Genomic DNA, 21,614 nt, shown 5'->3' with positions numbered 1-21,614 from the left:
CCATTTTGGAATATGAATTCCAAAGGAGTTTACTCTGTTAAATCCTTTTATAAGTTTCTTAATTTCAGGGGAGTGCTTCCTGTCGGTTCTCCTGCTATTTGGAAGATCAAAATTCCACCTAGAATTCAGATTTTTCTCTGGCTCTTAACTAACAAGAAGCTGCTAACCAGAGACAACTTGTGCAAAAGGCAGGATGTAGGTGACCCTACTTGTGTATTTTGCTCTGAACAAGAATCTTGTTCTCATTTATTTAGTACCTGTGTTGTTGCTGCTAAATTCTGGAAAGCCATCTGTGTCCTTACTGGGATTAATGAAGACATTAATATAATGTCCATCTCCATGTACTGGATCAGAGGAGATAGTTTTGCTGCGACTAATATTGTTCATGCAACCGGGCTGTGGGCAATCTGGAAAACTCGCAATGACATGGTTTTCAATAATGTTTGTTGGCCTGACTTGCAGGCTATCTGGCGAAAAACTGCATCAAATCTATCTACATGAGAATGCCTTTCCTCAGGGTGTGTCAAGGACAAGTTGGAGTGGGCCGCGAAAGAACTGGAGATGAAAGCGAGAAGCCCACCTCTGCTGTTGTGGCCAGATCCTGGCTGAGGCGTGGAGACACCTTTTGAAGTCCTTCCCTTTGAAGAACCTGCAGTTTCTAGCAGCTCTGCACGTTTAAAAAAAATGATGTTCTCTTGTTGTTGTCTAGGCTGGGGCGTATGTCACCGGAGTCCTTCTCTTTATGTCTGCAACTCTCTACTTTCTAGTTTTATTTGCTGCTACTGCGGCAGTCCGCCGTAAACCTACCTTGTAAGACTTGTACTGGATTGCTGTTTGGAACAGGGACACAACCATTTTCTTCTAAAAAAAATATGTCACCTCAATTTTTCGGAGATGCTCGTAAGAGTAAGGGTGTACGTGGGTGTTCATAAAAATAAGTGTATGCGCGTATATATAAATGTTGTGTCCGTAATGTGTTCAGAAATAATATTAATAAGCGTCCCATACAAGAACGAAAAAAACTCTAGCGGCGTTGATTTAACAAAGCCGAACGCAACGGCCGTTGATTCCGGTCGCCGTGCCCCGTGCGTGGTGTTGCACGCGCGAAGCGAGTGGTGGAGGCTGGACGGCCACCGCGGATTTAATTTGCTCTATCCACTCTCTCCCGTCGACTCGTCCGTGGTCCTCTTCCCCGCCGTCGTCCTCCTCCTCCCCTTCCCCCTCCCCCTCTCCCTAATCCAATGGCTGCTGCTGCCTCTTCCTCGGCCTCGCCGCTTCTCCTCCCGTCAGGGCCGCGTGGCGCTAGCTCGAGGGCCTGGCTTCCCAGCGGCGGCGGCGGCGGCGGCAGGGCGTTCATCAGAGGTGGCAACAGCAGGGCGCCATGCTGCTGCAGGGCTGCCGCTGGCGGAGGAAGCGCGGCGCAATGCGGAGGAGCTGACGACGACAACGGTGGCGTGGTCACCCGGAGGGGCGTGGTCGGGGCGGTGGTTCTGGGGGTGTCGTCGTCCGCGTTATGCCTGCAGGCCGCGCTCGACGCCTTCGCCGGCGGGCTGCCGCCGGAGGAGAAGCCCAAGCTCTGCGACGCCGCCTGCGAGGCAGAGCTCGAAAATGTACGTTCGCCATGACAGCATCATAGGAATGCAGTATTCCGTTTGCTTGATTCATGCAGTATTTCCTGCAAAATCCATGGAATCAGGCCGCAAATTTTTCTCCTGCGTTTTCAGCTGCCTATGGTGACTACGGAGTCCGGTTTGCAGTACAAGGACATCAAAGTCGGGCAAGGGCCGAGTCCGCCCGTTGGCTTCCAGGTGCTCACCATTACCTCTTCTTTTTGCTCTCTCTTTCGACGATTGCCTGCCAACGCGTAAGCTTCTTGATCACCGTGTGTGTAGGTTGCTGCAAACTGCATCGCCATGGTGCCAAACGGACAGATATTCGACAGGTGAGAGATAACTGAGCTGAGCGCATTTGATGGGTGACAGACTGACCGTGCATTCAGCGTGCACATAATTGGTCAGTAACACTTCGTCCTCTTACCATGTCCTGGTGTTGTTGTGCAGCTCGCTGGAGAAAGGCCAGCCCTACATATTCCGTGTTGGCGCAGGACAGGTATTTACTGCAGGCTCTGATGCATTGCATGCCCCTCTTTTTTTTGGAAAGGGGAGTACCCTGGCCTCTGCATCAACCGATTTGCATGCCCCTCTGGAAGTGACGACTAAAATTAACCCACACAGCTGTGAATTGATCTGAACCTAGAAACACTGTTTATTGACAGTGCTCCGCATTCATCTTCATTGTTTTTTATATAGCTCACCATTCATGCCGAATGGTCTCGCCTTCATCTTCAAAGGATATAACCCTTTGTTTTAATAGTAGCACACCTAAATGAATTTCATGCTCATCTTTATCATCTGCAATTCTGGACTAACAAGCAGTTTTGCCTCGTTGCTTACCCTAGGAAATCTAAATTTGTCATATACTTACATATATGCAGTTCATAGCTTCAAAGTTTCAGATTTGGCATGGTGTTCTATCTTCTCATTCATATGTTTGGCAATGTCAGGTGATAAAGGGACTTGATGAAGGGATCTTGTCGATGAAAGTTGGAGGATTACGTCGGTTGTACATACCCGGTCAAGTAAGTAGTCTTGCCTTGTCAAGTTTAACAGAGCAATGCCGAAAACGAAACAAAACAAAACTAGCTGTTGTGCAAGAAAACTTTACCTTTTCCTCCAATGATCATGCGCTGTGTTTCTTCAGTCTGGGGTATCTGGACAGGATAGTGATGATTTCCCATCTTCTTGATCTGAGCAGTTAGCATTCCCTAAGGGCCTTACATCAGCTCCCGGGAGGCCAAGAGTGGCTCCGAGCAGCCCCGTCGTATTTGACGTCAACCTATTGTTCGTACCTGGTCTTGACGATGATGAGTGAAAGCATCATCTTGCATCTTTACAGGAGGCAACTGAAGAGAATGATTTTCTTTTTGTGAATTACCATGTGAGTAGAGTGACAATTGTTTTCGGCAGCAAAATATACAAAACTATGATGATTTGTATTAAGTGCATAGCAACCTTTGGTTGTGAATGGAATAATGTAGCCTTAGTGATATAAAGATATGTGCTAATCCTTCTACTCAATTGCCCAGTGTTTTATGTGGATATTTGGTGTGCATTTCAGTCATGTGTCAGATTCGCTCACCAAAAAAGGAACATGGAGCACCCAATAGAGCAGTTTCTTAATACATATCCTAGTCTTTCAATAAAAATTCATGGGTCTGTGTTTTTCCTTTTTGAGGGATCTGTGATTCCCTTTTACTTGCAAGGCATGTGGTTACGTGGAACCCTAGTCCCAAAACATGTGGTTTGCGCAATCAACTCAACTAGTATAAACGTACTCTGTTGGTGAACCTTTTTTAAATCACTAGTATAAATTACACTTGACAGATTGTCTTTGTTTCTTCTATGAATATGCTGCTAAATACGCATCATTTTGTATTCGAAGAATGCAGAGAGGACATTAAAACTTGCCAGTCACCAAAAGTGACCATGAATCCACGATGAAAAGGCCCCAGATCAAAACAAAGAAAACAATCTGTACATACAAAGGCCAGCGCATGAGATTAAGAAATGCAGCAGCATCTTCCTTTGTAAACCAGCTTCCTAATCAGATTGACAGCGCATCGACAAACCCGAAGAATCTGCATGAGTTGGTAACATTTTCCTTCAACAGACATCCGCACCTGTAGACCCCAGAAGTTCTCAAATCCGAAGAATCTGCATGAGTTGGTAACATTTTCCTTCAACAAACATCCGCACCTGTAGACCCCATAAGAACAGAACTATTTCTTCAGAAGGAAGACTCGACAACTGAACGTAACTTGAGCAGCCTTGAACCCTATATATAGGCTATATACTTGCTGGTGATCAATCTACACTTGGGTGATGCCCCACAACCCCCTGAATCCACCCGGCTCTGACAGATAGCATGAATTTTGCCTGGTGGGGGTTTTCGTTTCACGGTATCCCTGTGAAATTCCTGTATTCCAGACAGGAGCTCGATCAGTTGCCACTGCTCTCGGACCACCCACCAATCCACTGGTTCGGAGCGGAGATGGCCCGTTTCATCTTCGGGTTGGGTGGTGGTGCAGCAGAAGCCTGCTGCTGCAACAGCAGCTGCTGTGCTTGCAGTTGCAGCGGATGCAGCAACGGCTGCTGGTGCTGAGGGTGAATCTGCTGCATCTGGTGCAATGGCTGCATTGCAGCCTGGCCCTGAATGTGGAACATTGGCTGGTTCCCTCCGAAAGAGTGCGGCGGGGGTGGGCCGATCAAGTTCATCATTCCCCCAACGGTGTTGCCCATGTGGCTCGTCGCCATCTTCAGCCTTTGCAGCTCAGATTTCAGTGCGTCATTCAGAGCTGCAACAACAGCAGCAAATGGTAAGTTTTCGACGAAAAACCACAAAATGGTCATGACAAATTATCTTTCCTTCTTGTATGCGCCAGAGCGCCCCTCAAGCTGAGCAAGAAGTTCACAACACCTTTTAATCACCTTCTCCCCCACGGTGAACATGCAAGATTGTCTTACATTCATGGCAGAACGAAGAAGGTGAAAGACAACGAGTAACTGGAATTACTGACTTTACCATCTTGTAAGTGGATTTGTTGCTCCACGTTCTGCAGGCGCATCTTCAGTTCGCTGTTCTCGGTAGAGAGCCCAGCAGTGTCTCTCTGTGTCATTAACCAACGTGGCAAAGGGAGCAAGGTTAGCTATCTGAACAAGGTTAGCTATCGACTCATAATTAACACACCCTCAGTCATATCAAGCAAATTGTTTCTTCTCTCTGTTGTTAGCCATAACAGTGGGAACTGAGATGCAGACCACTACCTAGCAGCTAACAAGGTGGATAAAGCTACCTGACACAAACATAGGGATGATGGCATTGTCTACCTGTTGAAGGTAGCTAATGACATGCTTGGACAATTTTCATTATGATGGTGAAATTACATGAAATCTACAGGAGAGGGATACGCATGATCCGCATCCAAACACAAAAGGGTAATAGTATTCCTCTGTTAGATTTTCTAGTTAGTTCTAGTTCTTGCCGTATAAACAAGCATTATAGGTACCGATCAAAACAGATAGGTCAAGATATTCTTCCACATTTCTAAACATATTGGGAGAAGAGGAATAACAGAAGTTGAGGAGGGGCAGTTCTTACATGTAGAAGTGCCAGCTGGGTTGACAATGTTGTTGCTTCTGCATGCAGGGTTTGCACCTTCCGTTCAAGTTCAGAAATATACCGCATCTTCCTTTCTTTCGATCTGGCCGCCGATTGTCTATTAGCCCAAATCCTATCACATGAATTATGGAGACTAAGTAAACATAGATAATTAGGAACTTTTTGAACAGAAGGACTAACTAGGGTTAGTTGCCATTTTCTAGGTAAAGATTTGCCTGTTCTTCGGATCACATCGTGCATTTAGCTTATACTTATGGCTAGGAAGCATTTTCATCCGAGAGATTTTGACCTTAAAAACACCAGTTTGGCTACATGTCAGTCAGCTGAATTTCGAATTCGGGTCAGTCGATTTTGAATGGAGGAAGGAGAAGGAAGGGCCTCGCCAGAGAGAAGGAAGGGGCTCACCGTCATCGCCCCATTATCTATCTTAGGATTCAGGGTGCGGGCGGTGGTGGGGCTTTGCTAGAGAAAAAAAATTGGACGCGGGCGGGGCTAGAGGGATGGCCCGGGGCGGCGGCAAGACCGGCGGTGGGGGAGGTTAAGGGGAGGGCGGTCGCGGGCGGCGGCAGTAGGCAGCCCGGCCGGTGGCAGCAGTCAGCGGGAGGAGGATAAGAAAATGCAATCTGGAAAACGCATGGAGGAAGAAGACATAATGTGGGCCGTTCATTTTCCATCTAATGCTCCAAACTGATCCAGGATAAATCTTCTAATGTTCTATGTACTCCTAGTGACAAAAATGTTCTTATATTCTGGGACGGAAGGAGTATTTCGTTTCTTTTGACAGCATTTCAGACCCCTTTCATTCTTTGTTCATCCATATAACAGCTGTAAAAACTCGATAAGAAATAGCCTGGGATGAAAAAAATGTACTTATCAAATTGTGATGAACAGTGGATAATCCTACTGATGGAATTTCGCAAGAAGAGAAGATAAGAGACCAAACCTTTTTGCCTTCTTTGGGTCGACAAGCGCCAGTTCTGCGAGCTTTGCGTTGGACATTGCCTTCTTGGCCTCCACCGTCGACATCCCCTCCACCGACGGCGCCCCAAGCAGCTGCTCCGCGTCGAAAGAGCTCGACGCGTCCATGGAATGGCTGTGGTGATGGCGCGGCCTCGGCCCCGCGCCGGCGCCCGCCGAGGCGCACGACGACTCCGTCTCCGACGCCTCGCGCAGCTGCGCGTTGAGCTTCTCGGCGTCGAGGAACATGGAGAAGAACTCCTCCTCGTTCTCGTCCGACAGCGACGGCCCGTCCCCTGCGCAGCCCGGGACACCGAGGTCGAGGTCGTCGGGGAGGCCGATGATCTCGGAGTGCGCGCGGCGGTGACCGAGGCTGCGCGCGGGGGAGTCCGGCATGTGGCTGATGTCGCTCTCCGGAGGGCCCGTCGGCGACGGTGACAGCGACACCGACGGTTTCACTGGCGGCAAGCGATTGCCGCCGCCGCCATCCGGGGCCGGAGACCTGCTCATGTTCTTGGCTCCAAGAATCTCTCTTTAGATTATCCAACGTTCTTCTTGGATTACGGAGTTGAGAGAATGTGGTCAGGAATCGTGACGGAAACCGTTGAGGTCTGGAAGGCACTGCAAAAAGGACAAGATCTAAACAAACCCGTAAAGATCGCAGCATTTTTCTGTTATATCGATCACGCGAGGAAGAACAACAACCACCTTGGATTCAAACGAAGAGAGAAGAAGAGAATCCCTGGCCTATTCGTTCTGTTCATCGGCTTGCAGGTTGGACTCGCGTGCGCCTATTTTCCGGACGACGAACAGTGAAGAGGCCTGGAAAATCGCAGGGACACTCGTTAGGATTTCTATTTAAAACACACGGGGCATTGCACCGTTTATCTCGTGGAGATTGGGCCTTTGGTGGATGAGAGTGAAACCGTGCAAAATATATATAGGAAAACATGACGCCAACACGTTTTACTTGCAATGTAAGCTTAGCTTCATACACGTTTTGGCAAAAAGAGAGGTGTGTTGGAGGGCAACCCATAAACGTTTAGCATTTGTATCATGATGCACTTGTGGAAAGGATTAAGGTTGTACATTAACAAGTGTAAATACATGATGACAACAATGCAAAAAAGTACCAATTCGACCCAAAAATAATATGAATTGTAATTTGTTATTTACTAAATATGGAGAGTGCATTCAGTTTCTTAATGGGCACAACATTAATTGATTTGCATCAAGCTTATGTTACGGTACTTCTCCTTGGGGGGACATGACCTATACTTTAAGCCATTAGTTAACTTACTGCAAAGAACTTATGTTGTGATTCTATCGTATCTTGCAAATGATCATTTTTTTTGTATCAATGGGCATGCTTGTATTCTATTGTTTATATGCATGTGCTTTTCCTTGAAATTTGAAACACGATATAATTTTGATCAAATTTGAGAGCTGGACCACGAGAATGGCGTTTTGGCACATGAGAGCGCGCACTCCTGTTTTTAAAAATGTGTTTTAAACATATTTTGAAATGTCAAAAAAATCCAAACAAAAATTTGACGTCTACATCTCAATGTTGTACATGCTCATAAAGTCGTTTCACAAAAAAACGACAAGTTATGTGTCGCGTGTAAAAAAGACAAAATTCGGTGTTAAAAAGTGCTTTTCACAAGACATAATTTTTGTCTTTTTTACACAAGTCACAAAAAATGTCAGTTTTCTCCGAAACTTAATGTGCACACATATAATGTTGAGATGTATGTGCTGATTTTTTAATCTTTTCACACTTTGAAATATTTTTATCGATGGCAGGAGTGCGCGCTCCCAGAAGCACCAACAGATTTCCGGCTGGACCACCGTGTATTGAGAAACTGTTGCCTCTCGATTGTAACCCTATGCATTTGAAATAAAACTCTTTTACCATCGCAAAATAAAAACTCATATAGGATTAGTACAGTCCGTGTACATGGTTTCAGTGATATAATGTGAAAAGTCAAAAGTTATATATTAAACGTATACGTTTTCGTTTGTAATGACAATGTAACTTTTTCCCTGGACCCTTCCTCTCCGATAGGCGATATCTCGACGCACCACGTCGTCGTACCCCCTCCCTCCAGGAGTAGGCCACTGCCTCCTCATCCATTGTTGAAAATGTCAGCGCGGGGATGCTCCAATCTACTGGACAGAGCTGTAGCTTTCCCATTGTGGGGCTTTTATGTAGGTTTTTGCAGTCTGTCACTTCAACCCTTCCTATAGTTGCAGCTCCAACACACATAAAAAAATCTTATCTGGCGACGACTTCTTTTCTAGAGCGAAGGACAGAGTTGTAGCTTTCCCATGATGCCTTTTTGTCCATGGTTATAGCCAAGGTTGTCAGAATCACGATTTTGAATCGGATCGGAGCTCTGATAATAGAATCGTAAATCGTAGAATCTTCACTACCAGGATCGTAGAAACGTAGATTTTATGAACTAAAATCGTAGAATCAGATGGGTAAATTTGGATCGTAAAGTCGTAGAATCGTATAACAGAATCGCGATTCTGACAACCTTGGTTATAGCACCCCGGCCACGGTCCCCGGTTTCTTCCCGTTACACCTAACAAGATCTAGACTGACCTCATAGATCAACGCTAGCCTTTCTAGCGCATTTTGTACTTATAATTGGGCGCACTCCAGAAAAACTTTTTGATCGGTTAGCCATTCTCAAATTATCTCAAGCCAAACACGCTTATAAACTAATAGTTCTTGAGATATGATTCCAGAAAAGAAGGGCAACATGTTAGTATGAGTAATTTACGATGCCTATTTATGTCATGATGTCACATATAACCCCCACTCAAAAGAATCGACATCCTCATGCCATGCCGTGTGCCATGACTAGCCACACGAATCATGCGCCACATGCCCACACCCTAACCCGCACATGTTCGTGTAACCGCGGGGATTGGCTCTAATACCACCTCTATCACAACCATCACTTCTTGGGCATTACACCTGACGGGATCTAGATTGGCCCCATAAGACCAACACTAGTCTTCCCTAGGTACTTTGTGCTCACTCATGTTCATCCAGGGAAACTTCTAGATCGATCATCCATCCTCAAATTACTTCAGGCCAAGCACACTTAATCTGCATGTTCTTTGAAGATGAGTTTCCAAAAAAGAAGGCGCACCTTCTTGATATGAGTAGTCTATCATTCTTATTTAGCAAGGACGTCACAATGTCTCTGATTTTGGAGCATCATTTGATGGAAGTGTGCCATTAACCCATTATGGAGGACAAAGATTGTCGACTCCCATGGATTTTGACGTAGTTTCTCCTATTTCCGGTGATCTTTATATTGCTGGTTTGGATAATAGTCATGTCTTTTTTAAAACAAAAGTTGAATATGTCCATATCTACTTTTATAACAATCACCGGATATTATTCCATAGGACCACAGCAGTTGCGTTATTCATTCACATACCACTAAAATCACCTGCTTGAAAGCCAATCTGGCATGTTGTGCCTACAAGGCAGGCCAACATTGAATTGTCCCGTGGATGTGAATTTGTTCACACATGTCAGCGTCCTTATTTTTCTTCTTCGTTGCTTGAGCATGCACCAATGGCCAACATCATGAGATGTGGTTCTATGAATTATTAGCACAAAGTTGTGGTTTTATAAAACAGAGTAAGAGTCCAAAGGCTTGGTGATGTGTTATAAGTTCCTCTCAACATGAGATTTTGTTCACTCTAAAAAAAATAAACATACGCTTTAATGGTATAAGATCATGCACTATGCGTGAACCAACAATTACTAAACTATTGAGACGGTCGTATGAAACATAACTAAAACAATTGGGTTCTTATTTGGAACTATTTTAAGTTTTTTTAGAAATATTTTTTTATGGTTATGCTTTCATAGTTGTACATAACATATTATACATAAGAATACAACTAAAGCTTAAATTGAAATAAAATAAAAATCTATATTCGAAGCAAATAGAGTACTTGTTTGCTTTTTTCAAGTTCACCTCATCAGCAAAACAGTCCAACTATGATAGATTAGGTCCAAAAAATTGCATTATAAATTCAAACTTTGAATAGACCCTCTCTCATTTTCAACTAAACAGATATTTGAACTTTAATGCATGATAAATTCGGAAGGATTTTTTTATAGCTGGACTTTAAAAAGCAGTGACGAACCCAAAATGAAATGGAGGGTGTGCACACTTTTAAAAAATGAGGTCTATATTCAATTGGCTTGGGTGAGCCTTGAAAATCAGCTAATTATTACATGGTAAAAAATATTTCCTAGAATTCTGGGTTTGCCATGACACACCCGGCACACCTGCTAGGTACGCGAGTGTTAAAATGTATGTAAAACCAACTTGCTTTTTGGGACGAGGAGCAAAATATAGTAGCTCCAGTATTTACTGTTAATCCATCTGGTATATTTTTAAAATATTTTTTCTGATTTACTCTTACATAAATTACAAAAGTATCTTGATTTCTGAGATCAAGCTTGCCACTATTTTCATGACACAAAGTTAATCTAACTTCATCATGAATGAAATAACACCTTGCCACCCGCAAAAAAGAAGAAGACATAACACATTGCCATTTACCACCACTTTCTCCACTTTTTTCCTGTGAACTTTAAAAACAAAAAGGCAAAGATAATGAAAAATCGCACTAAATGGCCCACACATTTTTCTTTGTGAAAAAGTGAGACACACTTCTTGCCCCAACCAGGCCCGGCCCAACGAAACCTCCTTAGTGCCACCACGAATGTGCACAGCCCAGGTCACCCCTTCCTCCCGTTTGCCGCCGGCGACGTCTCGCCGAGCACGGCGGCGGCCGAGTCGACGTTGGTGAGGAGGTACTCGTAGATCTTCTTCCTCAGCCGTTCTATCGTCTGCTCGGGCACACCGTTGGATGCAGTGGCGGGCGCTGCGGCGGCGACCTCCTCGTCGCCCGCGTCGTGGGGCGGAGGTTCCACCGCCACCGGGGGCGGCTTCCCGATCTCGCTGAGCCAGTCGTTGACGCGCTTCAGCTGCGGAAGCATCCTCGCCGCACGGTCGCGGTCCCATGGCGCAGCTGCCGCCACGTCGGCGTCAAGGAACCGCTCTACGAACTCCAGGAACCACCGCCTTGCCTCCTCACCGAGCCGCCTTGCGAGCTCGCCCCTCTCCTCCGCGCCGCCTCCCCTCTCCCACTCCAGCGGTGGGGCGGCCGTTGCCGCCGCCGCCGCCACGACATGGACCGGTCTCCCCTTCCCCTTCGCGGGCGACAGCCGCGACTTCGCTGGTGGCGATGCCTTCGTTGTCGCGGCCGGCTTCACCGACTCGTCGACGAGCACGACGGCCAGCGGGGAGGACGTATTGGCGGGGGGCGGCCTGAGGTTGTAGAGGGAGAAGGCGGAGAGGTCAGTGGCGAGACCGGCGCCCACCCAGGATACCGCGCGGCGGCGGCGCTCCGCTGCAACGGCAAGGGATTCCTCGTCGATGCTCGCGGCTTCGCTCACTGTTGATCGGTCCGGTGAAGTCGCTGTAGAGGTCGCTGCGGCAGCCTTAGCAAGCGAGTCAGCAACGACGGTGGCACGCGACATGGCTGAGTGCAGAGCGAGGAACTGCTCCACGGCAAGCTGCGGGTTCTGCTCCTCCGCCGTCGAGCTCACCTCGGCGTACGTGCTGCTCAGACCAACAAACAACAGTGAAGGTAATTAAGTTCTTACTGCATCAATTTTACACAGTACTAGTTCACATTTTGGTGAATTGTAATGTTGGTGTTACTGTAAAACTCTTACGTGAGCAGAGCTGGAGGTAAAAGAAAATACAATGCATTTGCTTTTAAAACAGTTAATATTTCTAGAGGAACATTACAGCAGCAAGTACAAGTAGGATGTACTTCTGAACAAGAATCAGCACACAGACACAGTGACACACACTCTGTGAAGATGAACACTGGCACATCCTTAGCTTTCTGCGACAAGAACATGTGGAGTGTAAGCTCCAAACATGTGCAGAAGTAATCACAAAGTCCGTGTATGGGTCAAAAGGGGAGAGGGAGCCAGCCAAGATGGTTGATGGCATCATTGCCGCATCCAAGCCAGCTAGTGCCAAGACATTTGCAACGTGTGAATTATTTTCGGAACCATGTGAGGTGTACATCGACAGATGTGGAGTATCAACTATCAAGGCTGTCAACGGTTAGAAGCCATGTGAAATTTGGATGCTACTACTATCTATAAATTGTTTCATATTGCATGCTCAAAGCATAACTTAACAAGGAGTAATATAGTAAAGTTGGATATAATTGCATATGGTGTACATTGTACTGGAAGAATTCATTTCTTGATTTTTTTTAGGACTTCCTAACGTCTTGTCAGCATCGACTCAATAAGAGCTAACATAGGTGCCAGCCTATGACTAAGGTGACATTTGAAAATATGAAGTGTTGAGGTACTGTCAGAGAAAGGAGGAATGGAACAGCTAAAAAAGATGGGCTAAAGCTGAATTTTGAAACGATAACTCTTCTTCCTAAGAAGACAGACGCGGTTCGCATTGAGCAGTTTAGACCTATATGTCTGCTTAATGTGAGTTTCAAAATATTCACCAAGGTCGGGACAAACAGACTTACGCAGATTGCGCACTCTGTGGTTAATCCGTCCCAGACTGCTTTCATGCCTGATAGAAACATCCTTGAAGGGGTTGTTGTCTTGCATGAAACGCTCCATGAAATTCACTCAAAAAAACTTGATGGCGTAGTTTTTAAAGTGGATTTTGAAAAAGCATATGATAAAGTTAAATGGCCTTTCCTTCAACAAGCTTTGCGTATGAAAGGTTTTGATCCGGCCTGGAGAAACCAGATTGATTCCTTTACGCAAAAAGGGAGTGTAGGGATTAAAGTGAATGACGACATAGGTCACTATTTCCAAACACACAAGGGGCTAAGGCAAGGAGACCCGATGTCACCGATCCTGTTTAACATAGTGGCTGATATGCTCACTATCTTGATAGGTCGGGCAAAGGATGCACGGCAGGTAGGTGGCCTGGTCCCACATCTAGTTGACGGAGGGATTTCCATTCTTCAGTATGCTGATGATACTATCATCTTTATGGAGCACGACTTGGCGAAAGCAAGAAACATGAAGCTGCTGTTATGCTTATTTGAACAATTATCTGGCCTCAAAATTAACTTCCACAAGAGCGAATTGTTTTGCTTTGGAAGAGCAAAGGATGACCAGGACACGTATAAACAATTGTTCGGATGTGAATTGGGCTCCTTACCGTTTACGTACTTAGGTATACCCATTCATCATCGTAAGCTGACTAACATTGAGTGGAAATGCATCGAGGATCGCTTTGAAAAGAAACTGAGCTGTTGGAAAGGGAAGCTCATGTCATACGGAGGACGATTGATTCTGATTAATTCGGTCCTTACCAGTATGCCTATGTTTCTCTTATCCTTTTTCCAGGTTCCGGTGGGAGTCAGGAAAAGGTTAGATTTCTACCGATCTCGATTCTTTTGGCAGAATGACGAGCTCAAACTAAAGTATAGGCTTGCTAAGTGGGATATAATCTGTAGGCCGAAGGACCAAGGGGGTCTAGGTATTGAAAATTTGGAAGTCAAAAACATATGTCTCCTTAGCAAGTGGCTATTTAAACTGTCGTCTGAGACGGAAGCTACTTGGGCACAGATTTTGCGTAATAAGTATCTTTATGCTAAAACCTTGGCTCAGGTAAATGTGAGGCCTTCCGACTCACCTTTTTGGAAGGGTTTGATGAGAGTCAAACAACTTTTTTTCAACAAGTCAAAATTTATTGTCGGGAATGGTGCCACTACGAGGTTTTGGGAGGATACGTGGTTTGGGGAGACTCCCCTTGCACTTCAATATCCTACTTTGTACAACATTGTGCGATGTAGAGAAGCCTACGTTGCAATTGTTCTACAATCCACTCCCCTCAATATTAGTTTTCGGAGGACGCTAGTTGGAAATCGTTGGGAGGCCTGGCTCCACCTTGTTAGACGTTTAATGGAGGTCCGGCTGACCCAGCAACCAGATCAGCTGTATTGGAAACTTACTAAGAAAGGTGTGTTCTCGGTTAAGTCTATGTATTTGGATGTCATTAACTCTAGCGTTGTCCCTTCCTCGATTCACGTTTGGAGAGTAAAGGTTCCCTTACGTATCAAAGTGTTTATGTGGTTTGTGCATAAACAAGTCATTTTGACTGTCATTTTGACTAAGGATAACCTGGCAAAACGCAACTGGATGGGCTCATCTAGGTGTAGCTTTTGCGATCATAACGAAAACATCAAACACCTCTTTCTCGATTGTCCGTTGGCTAAGATTCTATGGCGGTCGATTCATATTGCGTTTAATATTAATCAGCCCACCTCTATCAACATGTTATTTGGAACATGGCTTGATGGGGTTGATTCCGATACTGCAAGACACATTCGTGTTGACGTTTGTGCTTTACTTTGGGCAGTATGGAACTGCAGAAATGATTTAGTATTTAACAAATCAATAAACATTCACTTTTTGCAGGTTATCTTCAGGGCCACGGCATTCATCCATATGTGGTCGCTACTCACTCCGACGGAGGCCAGGGAGCGTTTGATTACTGCGTCTACCCGATGGGAGATGGTAGCGCGGGATATTTTCAACCGGTTTGGATGGCGGTCATGTAATAGGATAGGCATGTAGGGCTCCTATTGTGTTTGCCAGCCGGTTGTGGCTTTGGGTTGTAGCTCTTTCGAGCTTTTTGTTTATCTTCGCACCTCGATACTTGGCGACTTTGTTACTGGACTTTATTTTTAATAATATGAGCCGGATGCATCTTTCTGATGCAGAGGCTGGGGTAAACCCCCTTTTTGAAAAAAGAAAAAAGAACAAAAAATTGGACTCTTGAAGGCAATTGACTTAGCAATGCCATGAATGGCTGTTAATTATATATGACCTCACTAAAATAAATTATGTAGTGAGAGGATAAAAATTACCTTAAACATCGAAGTAAGCTCTCTGCAGCAGAAGCTTCTTGCATGGCTTCAACCGCAGCCATTTGTGCCGCATCCCTGTATTTTAGAAGCTCCTGTAACAAAATATAATAAAATCATGAAGAACAAATACATAACGTAATGCATTTAACCACCACATACCAAACTGTTATCTAATCACACCCTCCTTGGCAAAAAATTGGTACATTGCTAGCAGGCAGTTCCATATTTGCATCATTCCATGGCTTAAATGAAATGAGAATATTTAGAGCAACAGCAAGATAAGACCTCAGCTTGTTAACATAAAAAGAAGTGAATATATTCGTATATTCACACATCAGTTGAAAAACTTCAATTGCGGACTTATTTATTTAGTAGATAACCATAAAAAACAGCATGCTCAAGGTGCCAGAAAGGTAGAAATGCTAGACGAGTATTAGCAGTTATTGATCATTTCAGTGAGCTATCCATACCTTTCCTAACTTAGCAAGTGATGGAGGAAGTGCCGTCCAGGAAGTGTTTGCATCCGTCAATTTTTTGTTATTTGCAGCAATCTTCACTATATTTGTAATATTGGGGTTGCTTAAAACCCCAGACGTCCTTCTTATAGGAGAAAGATGCTTATTCACCATTCGGTCAGAATCATCTGAGGGAGCACTTGCTGTGCTCTTCCTTGGAGGAGTCTGAATCTTAGTGTCATCCTTGTGTGAGGGCTTCTCATCTGCTGGTGGTGGTGGTCTTCGTCTAGGAGTCTAGTCATAAAACAACAACTAATAACGCTTAGTAATTCTGAATACTGTATGGAGCTGGGCACTAAAATGAATAACGGCAAGTTCAAGCATTGGTGTGATCTAAACAATTCTTAGAAGGTAACCAAGATGTTCAGAAGATAATCTTCTAGATCCTATATCAGGAACGGTAGGCACAGATTAAACATGACACACGTATTCACCAAGTTAAGCGACAAGCATAGTGCAGCATACCGATGTGCTTCTAATCTCAGACTTCCTGTCAGCTTTGGCTCCCTTTGAATCTGAATTGGCCTTGACGTTTGCATCTGCCTTCCCTTCCCAGCTTCTTCTCAACGCCTTTGGTCCCGATTCAAGACTTAACAGAGTGTTACTAAGGGAGTTGCCTGCAGAGGACTTCCTCCCTGCTGTAGTAACCTTCAACACAGAAGCTGCTTTTTCTAACAAGGATAACTTTGCTGGTGATGACTTGTCTGCTCCTTTCACTTTTGTTCTCTGCTTCATGTCATTTGAGAATCTTTCAAATGATGCAGGTAGAGAATGTACACTGGTAGGCGATGAAGGTGTCGACCTAGGATTGTTTGACTTCACCTTTGAGGTAACCACTTCCTTCTTGTCGAAAAGGCTGGCCAGCGCTTGTTTCGAAAGCGAAGAGTTCGACTTGGTCAGCTGCGGTTTCTTGCTTTCCGTCCCGTTGCTCTTCACAGAAGCATTTAGTTTCTCCAACTTGCTCTGCTCTTTCTCTAGTGACAAGGCCCCTGCATCCTTGGAACCGTTGGCGGGTGGTTGTGCCTTTTTCTCGCCAAGAAACTTGGAGGAACTAGTCATGACAAGATCTTCGGGAGTGCCGACGCACGCATGTCGGCCAGGAACTGGCCTGACTCCCCTCAAGATAGGCACCGGGGTGGCGGCCTCCAGACGGTCTACATGGATGAACTGCCCCAGCTGAATGGTGTCGCTCAATATGAGATCATGCTGGTCCTCCGGCAGGGAAACGTAGGTCGCGTGCGAGGAATCAGACACCTTGAGGTAGAACCCCTGGTTGGTGAAGAGGTCGCTGCCAGCAAGCGCGGGAACAATGCTGACGACCTGAAGAAGGGAGGACCGGTGCTCGCCTGCGACTTTGACGTCGCTGTTCATGTGCTGCAGGAGCTTGAGGAGGACCCCGGGCACAAGCGACGCCATTGCCGTAGCTCCCAAAGCACATCAGCTGCACATGATTCAGCACAACTCAGAAACGGCGATCATTGTCTTATACAAGAAAAAAAAACATGGATGACTGGAGAGAAGTGGAACTGGAAAAAGCGAGAAAATGGTGATGAGTCACTGGCAGACAACCTGGGCTATATATCCTACCAAAAGGGAAAGAAGGATCTCTCCAACTACCAAATGCAATAAAGGTTCCAGCTTTGTACTCCTTCCGTCCGGAAATACTTGTCACCAAAATGAATAAAAGGGGATGTATCTAGATGTATATTAGTTCTAGATACATCCTTTTTATCTATTTTGATGACAAGTATTTTCGGACGGAGGGAGTAGATGGCTTAATCCAAACTACTACTAACAAGTGTGTACTGCAAATCCTTTATAGGCTCACAATGAACACACACAAGTACTGTACCCAGTGGCCAGTGAAAAACACAGGAAGGATAGTGAAGTACAGTAGAAAACCATGCACTGCCGTTTGCTGAACCAGGAAAGCACAGAAGAACTCAAGTTGAGGAAAAATGGGAAGATTGGTGCACCCACCCACCCAACATTGCTAGTACTAGTACTAGCTGAAAGGAAGTAAAGCAGCACATAAATGGCAGCAGCTGTTGCTGCAAGGGGTGAGGGCTGGAGGGAGAGTAGGTACGGTGCTGTTTTAAGGAAGGGGTTTGATTGATTGATTCGATTCAGTGACAGTGGGAAGATAAACAGGAGCATAAATGAGCAGATCCAGCAACACAGTCAAAGCGGCCCTATCTCCCATCCCATTCCCAGCCCAGAACTGCATATAAACAAAGCGAGGTAAAAAGGAGAGGATTAAGCAGCGAATCTTGAGCAGAACAAGTGGCTATGTTGAGACTTGGCAGCCAGGATGGAGCTGCATAGGAGTAACAGCACATGGCAAATGCTGTGTGATGTGATGTCCCAGAATCGAGATAAATAGAAGCAGTCTCTCTCTCTCTCTCTCTCTCTCTCTCTCTCTCTACAGCTTGCTAGGCAATCACCCATGAGCAAATATTGAGGGGAGGAAGAAGTGGAAAAAGCAAAGATGGAAGCAATACAAGAAGATGATATACTAGTACATAAATAAATCCTGCTTTGCAGAATAATAGAAAGAAAGAGGCGAGGAAGAGAAGACATGTTCAGTTGTTGACACACGCACCTCTTGAGGGAAGCCTGGTGAATCCCGTGAGGCCACAGGTGACAGGACTCCTCTTTTCCTCCTGGTTGAGCTCTTCTTCCCGTGAAGAGGAAGAAGGGAGGATGGGTGTATGTGAGGAAGAAGAAGGCGCGGCGGAGAAGACGACTGGCTGATTCCTCTCGTGCCTGCGGTCCTCCCTCCTATGGCTATGGAAGAGAGGAGCGAGGGAGGCGGCCTGCTCTGATCAGGGAAGCTCCGCTCGATCGCTCGCTCGGCTTGTCACATCCAAGAATCCCCGCCCGTTGGCCCTTGCGCGCGCGGCTGTGCCAAGAGAGGAAATGGCGCTTCTGCCTCTCTCTCTCTGTCTCTCTCTCTCTCTCTAAATGTGAGGGGGGGGAGAGAAGGTGGCGACTTCTTCGAGCTGAGCCTGCGCGCGCACGCGGGCTGCGAGCAGTAGCGGCAGCGGCAGCGGCAGCAGGAGCAGGCACAGAGAAAGAGGGAGCAGTACAGTGGCTGGCGTGCAAAAGCGCTGTGTGTCTAGGAGATCGTATCGTAGCCATGCTGGGACCGGGGAGTCAGTCAGTGGGTGTGGTTAAGAGCATCTCCAGCCGTTGGCCTCTCCAGAAAGCATTTTTTCCGCCTATTGGGGGGCTGCCGGCGAAAACTTCGGTCTGGGGTAGAATTTTTTCCACTGGTTGCGCCCCCAGAGCTCCATCGACAGGCTTCTCTGACAAGACAGGGATCATTCATTCTCCCATCCCTCCTCTCCTCCATTCCTTCAAGCAAGAAACAAACAACAAAGCTCCATCACCAAGAAACCACCACCGAGTTGCTTGTCGGAATCAATGGCGACCACCAAGAAGAGGGAGATGGTGTTCTTCAACGTTGAGGTTGCGCAGTCCCCGTCGCTGCCCGGCGAGTGCAGCCTGCTGGAGTTCGCCGCCATCCTCGTCTGCCCGCGCCGCCTCGTCGAGGTCTCCAGCTACTCCACCCTCATCCGCCCGGACGACGCCGGCGCCGATGGTGGCGTCCTCTCTGCCTCCTCCGGCGCACCCTCGTTCGAGGACGTCTTCCCGGACATCTTCGAGCTACTGGACGACCGCGTGTGGGCGGGCCACGGCATCCGGCGCGCCGGCTGCCCGCGCATGCGCGACGCCTTCGCCGCCTTCGGCCTGGGCGCGTCGGAGCCCGTGGGCGTCGTCGACTCGCTCGACGTGCTCCTCGCGCAGGGCGCGCAGGGGTGTTTCGGGCCGGCCGCCGCCGGGGACGACGGCCAGGAGAAGGACGAGGAGGCGGCGGCGGCGGCCCTGGCGGAGCACTTCGGGATCGGCGCACGGCGGGCGCGGGGGCTCCGGTGCCTGGACGGCGGGCGCGTGAGCCTTGAGATGCTGGGACACCACGAAGGAATGAAATTTTTTCCACGGCGGCGGCGGCCCCCCGCGCCCGCGCGGGGACAGCGGCGGCGGCAGCGAGGGCCAAGCGCGAGGAGGATGCGGGGCGGCAAGCTCGGCGGGTCCGGCGCGGCTGGACGTCGTCGGCGAGGCGTTCTGTGCGGGCGGGAGTTGATGGGGGAGAGAAAGAGAAAAGAGATCACGTGGATGGGTCCAAAGGAAAAGTGAGGAGAGAGGGAGTGGGAGGTTGACAATGGGACCAAAGCAACTAAAGTAGTCTCTCTCCTCCCCAGCTGCCCCCTGGAATCCTGGAATAGGATGGAAGCGCCGGCCGTAGTTTTGGCCAAATCCAGCGATATTTGTGCTTCTGGGGGTGCGAGTGGAAACATTTTTGACCGCCAGCGCTGGAAAAATGCTCTTGAAGGCCTTTCTGAAGAGACGGGTGAAGATGCTCTAAGGTGGGGCGTCGCTTTCCTTTTCATGGGAGGGGGCAAACCAGAGAGTTCCCAGAACAAGCTCTACGTGCATGGGTAAAAATATTTTCCGTTGTTACGACACCAGCGGCTCGAGGAACTCTCACGCGCTTTTCATGAGATGTGTCAATTATGAGCAGCGTGACAGGCGCACGCGCATGCGGAGCATGGAGGCAACGCTACTCCCCAACAAGTCTTTCAAGACCTCTATTTGTTCCACTTCCTTGGACAATGTAAGACAATTTTTGCGTCCCGCGTCCTCGTTTCTTACATAATACTTCCTCCGTCCTATAATGTAAAACGTTTTTCAATACTATACTAAAATCAAAAAATGTCTTATATAATGCGGAAGGAGTACTTTCTCCGTGCGTAAATAAATGTACGTACATCTAGACTTTGTCCTAAATCAAAGTTTTAAACATTGACCAACTTTATAGAAAAAAGTAACAACATTTATGACGCTAAATTAGTATTGCTAGATTCGTTTTGAAATGTAGTTTTATAATGTATCAATTTGTTGTCATATGTGCTAGTACTACTCATTTATATAAAGTTGATCAAAATTTTAAAACTTTGACTTAGAACAAAAGCTAGATGTACACTTATTTACGGACGGAGGGGTACGCTTGCTAACGGCAGTTAAAATTAGTTTGGTCAACGGCCCAACGGCGTGTGCACAACCCAACTTGATTGGATTCATTGCCGACACTTTACACTGGTTTGACTTTAGAAACCAAACCACCAATCCACTATTACAGACGCATTGACTCTGGCTGCGAGTGCGCATGCCTTTCATTATCCATGTTACAGGAAAAAAATTCCACCATTTTTAACGGATCAGGAATATTTCTGTAGATTCTGCACAGCTGCATAATCCAAGGCATGATACAGAAAGACGGACAGGGTTGCCCCCATGCATCTGCATTTCGGTCAGCGTTGGGAATAATAATGCAGTCGCTGCCTCGATGATAGTACTAGCCGATAGGGATCTCGTAACCACTGTATAATATGCACACGCATATGCACTGCCGGTTGGTAAACCAGTTGCCTGACTATTTTTATGCATCGTCCAAACTAACAGCTAAAATCCATGCATGCTCATGTGTTGGATAACAGTTCAAACTTTTTTTTAAAACTGATAACAGTTCAAACTTACTTGGTTAAATTCAGCCATGCATGGAGTCCCTCGCTGATTAATTTATGCCAGTAGTACTAACTCACTTTTTAAATGTTTACAGTACTGGCTTACTTGAAAGGTAAGGAACAAACTCCACTTTTCCCCTCGTAACTGGAAATGAAAACGTGTGATACTGAACCCAAGTGCTCGAAGAAACAAAAAGGTGGCCTCGGTTGAATTAGCTCTCACAGTGCACCAGCAGTAGTAGTTTTGTACTGGTGAGTGTTCCATTCCATTAATCTAATCCAGGGATTTGCTAAATCTGTAAAGGCACCACTAACCCTCCAAATCTGCTTACAT

At 46.5% G+C, this 21,614-nt stretch overlaps 4 protein-coding genes and 1 long non-coding RNA gene across 8 annotated transcripts; 3 read left to right on the top strand and 2 right to left on the bottom strand.

Annotated features, from left to right (window-relative positions):
- The first annotated feature begins 1,091 nt into the window (after window positions 1-1,091).
- On the top strand, window positions 1,092-3,137 carry LOC125523608 (peptidyl-prolyl cis-trans isomerase FKBP16-3, chloroplastic). The gene is made up of 6 exons (XM_048688635.1): window positions 1,092-1,610; window positions 1,725-1,808; window positions 1,893-1,942; window positions 2,061-2,109; window positions 2,564-2,638; window positions 2,815-3,137. The coding sequence occupies exons 1-6, from the start codon at window positions 1,242-1,244 to the stop codon at window positions 2,929-2,931; spliced, it is 744 nt and encodes a 247-aa protein (XP_048544592.1). The 5' UTR covers window positions 1,092-1,241; the 3' UTR covers window positions 2,932-3,137.
- A 137-nt stretch (window positions 3,138-3,274) lies between these two features.
- Window positions 3,275-7,291, bottom strand: LOC125523606 (transcription factor RF2a-like). 2 transcript variants are annotated; one of them, XM_048688632.1, is made up of 5 exons: window positions 6,904-7,291; window positions 6,182-6,834; window positions 5,218-5,350; window positions 4,642-4,726; window positions 3,275-4,414 (listed from the first exon to the last, which is right to left on the bottom strand). In XM_048688632.1, exons 2-5 carry the CDS (start codon window positions 6,703-6,705, stop codon window positions 4,059-4,061), a joined length of 1,098 nt encoding a protein of 365 aa, XP_048544589.1. In that variant the 5' UTR covers window positions 6,706-6,834; window positions 6,904-7,291; the 3' UTR covers window positions 3,275-4,058. The 2 variants fall into 2 exon arrangements, with proteins under 2 accessions (XP_048544589.1, XP_048544590.1); XM_048688633.1 differs by having other exon boundaries at window positions 6,182-6,816.
- LOC125523609 lies at window positions 4,682-14,981 on the top strand. Its single transcript, XR_007290305.1, has 2 exons — window positions 4,682-4,778; window positions 14,726-14,981. It is a non-coding gene; the product is annotated as an uncharacterized LOC125523609 (long non-coding RNA).
- LOC125523605 lies at window positions 10,624-18,757 on the bottom strand. Of its 3 annotated transcripts, XM_048688631.1 has the most exons (6): window positions 18,295-18,757; window positions 16,515-17,133; window positions 16,158-16,418; window positions 15,648-15,926; window positions 15,178-15,269; window positions 10,624-11,864 (listed from the first exon to the last, which is right to left on the bottom strand). In XM_048688631.1, exons 2-6 carry the CDS (start codon window positions 17,106-17,108, stop codon window positions 10,979-10,981), a joined length of 2,112 nt encoding a protein of 703 aa, XP_048544588.1. In that variant the 5' UTR covers window positions 17,109-17,133; window positions 18,295-18,757; the 3' UTR covers window positions 10,624-10,978. The 3 variants fall into 3 exon arrangements, with proteins under 3 accessions (XP_048544588.1, XP_048544585.1, XP_048544587.1); XM_048688628.1 differs by having other exon boundaries at window positions 16,158-17,133; XM_048688630.1 differs by lacking the exon at window positions 18,295-18,757 and adding an exon at window positions 17,673-18,142 and having other exon boundaries at window positions 16,158-17,133.
- A 197-nt stretch (window positions 18,758-18,954) lies between these two features.
- On the top strand, window positions 18,955-20,416 carry LOC125523607 (protein NEN4-like). Its single transcript, XM_048688634.1, has one exon. The coding sequence runs from the start codon at window positions 19,119-19,121 to the stop codon at window positions 19,890-19,892; it is 774 nt and encodes a 257-aa protein (XP_048544591.1). The 5' UTR covers window positions 18,955-19,118; the 3' UTR covers window positions 19,893-20,416.
- The last annotated feature ends 1,198 nt before the right edge of the window (window positions 20,417-21,614 follow it).

This window comes from Triticum urartu, chromosome 7, assembly GCF_003073215.2.
Source record: "Triticum urartu cultivar G1812 chromosome 7, Tu2.1, whole genome shotgun sequence".
In the NCBI taxonomy this organism is placed as follows: Eukaryota; Viridiplantae; Streptophyta; class Magnoliopsida; order Poales; family Poaceae; genus Triticum; species Triticum urartu.
Note: the sequence above shows the minus strand (reverse complement) of the source record. Positions and strands in the feature narration are given on the sequence as shown.

Excerpts from the sequence above, each read along its gene's own strand:
- LOC125523608 (XM_048688635.1), top strand. The coding sequence starts at position 1,242 with ATGGCTGCTGCTGCCTCTTCCTCGGCCTCGCCGCTTCTCCTCCCGTCA. Across the intron at positions 1,611-1,724 it reads GCGAGGCAGAGCTCGAAAAT|CTGCCTATGGTGACTACGGA; the intron begins GTACGTTCGCCA and ends CTGCGTTTTCAG. Across the intron at positions 1,943-2,060 it reads AACGGACAGATATTCGACAG|CTCGCTGGAGAAAGGCCAGC; the intron begins GTGAGAGATAAC and ends GTTGTTGTGCAG.
- LOC125523606 (XM_048688632.1), bottom strand. The coding sequence starts at position 6,705 with ATGAGCAGGTCTCCGGCCCCGGATGGCGGCGGCGGCAATCGCTTGCCG. Across the intron at positions 4,727-5,217 it reads CCCAGCTGGCACTTCTACAT|AGAGACACTGCTGGGCTCTC; the intron begins GTAAGAACTGCC and ends TTAATGACACAG. Across the intron at positions 4,415-4,641 it reads ACAAATCCACTTACAAGATG|CTCTGAATGACGCACTGAAA; the intron begins GTAAAGTCAGTA and ends CTGTTGTTGCAG.
- LOC125523605 (XM_048688628.1), bottom strand. The coding sequence starts at position 17,108 with ATGGCGTCGCTTGTGCCCGGGGTCCTCCTCAAGCTCCTGCAGCACATG. Across the intron at positions 15,270-15,647 it reads CACTTGCTAAGTTAGGAAAG|GAGCTTCTAAAATACAGGGA; the intron begins GTATGGATAGCT and ends ATTTTGTTACAG. Across the intron at positions 11,865-15,177 it reads AGCTTACTTCGATGTTTAAG|CACGTACGCCGAGGTGAGCT; the intron begins GTAATTTTTATC and ends TGGTCTGAGCAG.
- LOC125523607 (XM_048688634.1), top strand. The coding sequence starts at position 19,119 with ATGGCGACCACCAAGAAGAGGGAGATGGTGTTCTTCAACGTTGAGGTT.